Raw genomic sequence first — 2,468 nt, forward strand, 5'->3', positions numbered from 1 at the left:
GAGGTGTTTGGGATTCCTTATTTTTCCTTCTTGTAACTTATTAACTTTTATAAGTTAAAAAGGTGTTGGGTAATGTGACTTTTTTAAGTTTTTAAGGAAGGAAAAAGGAGGTTTTGATAAGTTTGAGGGAGTAACTTATCAAAAACAACTTATATAAGTCAAAAGGAGGTGCAAATAAGGAATCCCAACCATGGCCTAAGTATATTATTAACTTTCTTAAAATAAAAAAAATTTAAAATCCAAAAAATAAATATTAAAAAGCGAAAAATGTAAAACAACCCCCGTAATACGGGGAATAAAACCTAGTGTATATATAAAAGAATAATAATAACAGACAAGTTATATATGTGGGGTTACCATAATGGTTTATGTGCTTGTTTCTAAGTATTTAGGATTTATATTTCCCCCTAAATGGCATGTGTGTAACTTGGCTGGGTGGTTCTTTAGGTTACTCATTAAACTTTATTTTCGGAAACCGTCTGGGGTCGAGTCACAACTGCCCCATAAATTTTGTTCCGGTCGGACAGCAAACCGTCAATCCTGGCCGGATTGTTAGAAAACGAGCTATAACTTGTGCACCGGACTGGATTTACCAGCAGGTACCGATCAGCCGGTCTGGATTTCAAAACATTGGTTAATATAGTGATAGGGTTGGTGCCAAGAGAGATCATCCTAGTCATCATGAGCCTAGAAGCAACAGTTTGTTGAACATTGTTGAAATGGCTACCTATGGTTGACTTGATCAACTGGCCCTTGCATTGAATTGGTTTTGTGGTTATAATTTAATGTAGTGAGGATACTATTCACATCTTACTTTGGTTGTCGTTTGTTTGAGCGGATGTGTAAGGTATGTTTGATGAGGTATAATGTTACTTGTTAGTACGAGCTGCTCTAGAGTTGCCAAATGGATTCTGTGGCTCTACCGCACGGTACCGCCCTATCTGTTTGGCAAGCTTCCGAGTTCGTTGCTTTGCATCTCCGTACCATGCTATTTAGGGCTGATATCAATGCCCTTGATGGCATTCGGTTTATATTGTGGTTTGGCCTTTGGGAATGACAATCATCAGCCCCTAGTCTAGTGTAGCATGATCTTGTCTAGAAGGCTGTGTGTTATGATGGAGGGCTTCAAAGCCCCTCCATAGTGTCACGTCAGTGCTACGTGGGCACTAGGGGGCATCGAAGCCCCAGAGCGTAATGCCCCTCTATGGTGAGGGGGCTTCGAAGCCCAACCTTTTCTCTTCTTTTTTTTTTTTATAAAACAAAAAAACCAATACAATAATATATAATACAATAATATAAAAATACAATAATACTAAAATACAAAATAAATTAAATAAAAAAACATATAAAAAAATTAAAGCTATTTTTAGTCGTCGTCCTCGCCGTCATCTTGCTTATTACTCCAAAGATGTTCAACAAAATCCGATCGAAGACTGAAATTGGTTTCTTTTTTTCGTATTTTTAATAAATTAGCAAGTTTCTTATCTTTGTTTAGTGTACAGATCGGCTCTTGCTCATCGTTGTACTCGTCTTGGCAAACTACTCTACCCGAGTCCTTCAATATCATATTATGCAAGATAATACAAGTGTACATTATGTTTCTTAACTTATCAATTTGTAGAAAACGAGCCGGTTGTCTAATGATAGACCAACATTTCTTTAATACACCGAATGCCCTTTCGATGTCTTTTCTTGCCGACCTGTGTTTTTTCTTGAAATACTGACGTTTTTCGTCAGTCGGGCACGTAAAGCTAAGAATCAACGTGGCACACTCCGGATAAATACCGTCGACTAGATAATATCCGTATTGGTAGTTGACATTGTTTGTGGAAAATGAGATGTTGGGTGAGACTCTGTCTGTGACGCGGTCAAAAATAGGGGACGCATTAATCACAGCTGCATCATTGTTTGCACCGGGCATCCCAAAAAACGCATGTCATATCCAAAGATCAAAGATGCAACCGCCTCAAGAATAACTATTGGGCCATCATGATTTGACAACCGGCAAAAATTCAAGTCAATATCCGTACAACTCATTAATAAAAATAAATCATTATTATTTATCGTAGGAATTTTAACACGCATGCATGATCATTCATCATTTAGTGATAAAAAAAAACACTATGTATGTATGCCATACACTCTAGGTAATTATAGGAATTACCACGTCACACGTACAAACATCCGTCGCACACACATAGGTTGGTGATACTATATTTCAAGTACTAAAATTATACTTATATATTTCATAGGGTATATAAATAACGACTCTGAGCCATGTCCAAAGTGTGGCAGTCGTTTATAATTCAATGAGCAAACTTGTGTAAACAAACTTGACTAATAATAATAATAATAATAATAATAATAATAATAATAATAAATCAACCAAAACTAGTAAGTAAAAATAACATCTAAACTAAATTACAATAAATAAAAAAAAAAAAAACATAACAACTAATATAACAAAA

General features: G+C 35.7%; 1 protein-coding gene across 1 annotated transcript; it reads right to left on the reverse strand.

Moving 5' to 3' along the window:
• Window positions 1-1,366: 1,366 nt before the first annotated feature.
• On the reverse strand, window positions 1,367-1,921 carry LOC143549363 (uncharacterized). Its single transcript, XM_077040269.1, has one exon. It carries the CDS (start codon window positions 1,919-1,921, stop codon window positions 1,367-1,369), a length of 555 nt encoding a protein of 184 aa, XP_076896384.1.
• Window positions 1,922-2,468: the final 547 nt, after the last annotated feature.

This window comes from Bidens hawaiensis, unplaced genomic scaffold, assembly GCF_021521415.1.
Source record: "Bidens hawaiensis isolate Kalapana, Puna unplaced genomic scaffold, B.hawaiensis_p1.1 tig00015548_1, whole genome shotgun sequence".
Classification (NCBI taxonomy): domain Eukaryota; kingdom Viridiplantae; phylum Streptophyta; class Magnoliopsida; order Asterales; family Asteraceae; genus Bidens; species Bidens hawaiensis.